This window comes from Halyomorpha halys, unplaced genomic scaffold, assembly GCF_000696795.3.
Source record: "Halyomorpha halys isolate HHAL.00 unplaced genomic scaffold, Hhal_1.1 Scaffold609.1, whole genome shotgun sequence".
NCBI classification, from domain to species: Eukaryota; Metazoa; Arthropoda; class Insecta; order Hemiptera; family Pentatomidae; genus Halyomorpha; species Halyomorpha halys.
Window position 1 is genome coordinate 166,893 of NW_027108275.1, and position 2,457 is coordinate 169,349.

Consider the following 2,457-nt stretch of genomic DNA (forward strand, 5'->3'; position numbering starts at 1 on the left):
ATAGATATTTAATAGACTTACTAAAATAATATTGAGGTCGTTTTGTTCCACAAGGCCCAACAGTGAAAATTTTAGTTCTTGCATCATCAACTTCTTTAAGAAAAACCGTACCTATGAATTTCATTCAATTTAAAATTAGTTTAAAATATAAATATTATCAACTAATTTTAGTTTCTTAACATAATGATACATTATGAATATGTTATATATACATATTCATAATATTTAATAATTTGATCCATTTTGTGTTTTATGATCGCTGGAAATAATTTTATTAGTCAATGGATATGTTACCTATCTTTCATTTAATTACTTGAGCTCGGTATTTAAAGATTAAAAAATAAATTAAATAATAGGCCTTTATTTATTTTTCTTATTAATCATTAACTTTGATAAAAATGTTATACCTTTATCTATTTTTAATATCCTTTTTATTGAAATATTAATTTTTATTATTACTTCTCCAATAATGTCGGGGGGTGCGGTCAGCAAAGAACAACATAAATAAACAAAACCATATTTATTTATTTTATGACGACGTTTCGACCTGAATTTCAGGTCTTCATCAGGGGTTATGGCGTAGAAGGTAGGCCAGCAACTCTAGCTAACTTTACCACCCCCCGACAAACTTCTCCAATCCTTAATCTACGGTCAACTATCTACACCTCATTACTTTTTATTGTCTGTTATTTTATTAAGTCTTGATTAAAATGTGAATATATTTATTCATTTTTAAACTATATTTTATGATTTATTTACTTTATCCTCTACCTCTCCTCCCACCAATGAGAAAGAAGTGGTAGACTTTAAATAATTTTAAAAACTATAAAACTTCTTGTGTTTTAACCTGTTAGGTCATGTTGGAACTAGGTAGACAATTTTTTTTTTATGACCCCTTTCATGGTAATTTTTTACATACAGGGGGGGGGGTTTACCTACAGGTGACTAACCTATTCTAACCAATGTGGGGAGTCAAGTTTTTCATGAAAAAAGCCAACGCCCCAGGCCTGATTAGAACCGGCGCCGCCCGCAGATCTTAGATTGGTAAGACCTGCACCTCAACAACCTGAGCAACTGACGACCCTTAGGTAGACAATTATCTGGTATAATTTAATTTGTGGAGCGGGGTAGCTCTGTGAGTAAGGAGGTGTGTTACTAACTCCAAGGACCCGGGTCGAAATCCGGCTTTTGTAGATAATTATTTACTCTGTTACTGTACTCCTGAGTCCACCCTGTGGCTTCGGGGTCCATCCTGTCATAGGTATCCTTGAATAACGAAAATTCTGATGGTGGGACATATTTTTGAACACACACACAAATATATATATATTCATTTTTCAAGAAACAGTACTCTCTTACAAAGTACTAAACCGATATTTTGACCTAATATTTTAAAGAAACAAAATTAAAAATGTATCAAATTTCAATTTACAATTAAATAGAATATACTAATATTCTAAAGAAATAATTTTGATACATGAGGCGGGTAGGAAGACCAGCTCCATCCACTGAAATGCCCTTTTTTCTATTTTGCGCATGCTCTCGATACACTACACCATACTGCCGAGGGGCAGAACACTCTCCTTCCCCCGTGAAAATTAGCTTCAAAGTGATGCCTTACACCATGATAACCACCGGGGTGTTAATTGCAAGTTTTTTCACTCTCCTGAATTTTTTTAAAATTTTGGATGGAGCTGTTTTTGAAACTACGCGCTTCATAAAATCATTTTTTATTTTTAAAAGCATATAGAGATTAGATTAAAATGATTTCAACTTACATATACTTTTCTGGAACAGTAAAAAGTTAAGTTTAAGTTGCTACAAAAAGTTAATAAGTAATTCAAAGTACGAATTACTTATTAACTTACTAATTAGAAATAGAAATAATTGATTGGCATAAACATAATGTTATAAAAAATATCTTTCGTTTCAAAATGAGTATTTGAAGGTTAAAAGTAATAAAACATTATGCATTTTTATTTGATAAGCTAGTATGTGAGAAAATGATTTTTTCTAAAATATATTGAAATAAAATCAAACCTGTAATTGAATACTAATCCCTCTATATCATTGAAATATTATGAGTCCTGTTCGTTAGCTATATATTTGTTTTTATTCTTTATTGCCAGTTTATCCTCTTTTAATTGCTCTTTTCCGATTCGAACTGTCATTTCAAAGTGAAAGTTTACTAATTTAGGGGTGTTATTGAATGTGTCGGATATTGGACAGTGGAAACAGGCGTGAGTGTGGATTCAATATTAATAAGTACCTGGATATTGGAGTGAGCTCCTATCAATACCAGCTTAGTCAGTTGGCAACTGATGTCAATGTCAATTCACAGACTGACTAAATCCTTAAAATCAGTCTCTGTATTTTCAATATAGATTCTATGACGATTTAGCATTGGATAAATGTTTAAGAGCAGAATTTAGAATTTAATTATGCAGAAGATAGCCA

General features: G+C 31.4%; 1 protein-coding gene across 1 annotated transcript in view; it reads right to left on the reverse strand.

Annotated features, from left to right (window-relative positions):
• LOC106684740 (uncharacterized) overlaps positions 1-2,457 on the reverse strand; it is a gene marked incomplete in the record, with an annotated part of 14,889 nt that overhangs the window by 1,565 nt on the left and 10,867 nt on the right. The window contains 1 exon segment of the mRNA XM_067046633.1: positions 22-111. Coding sequence (XP_066902734.1) covers positions 22-111 — 90 coding nt within the window.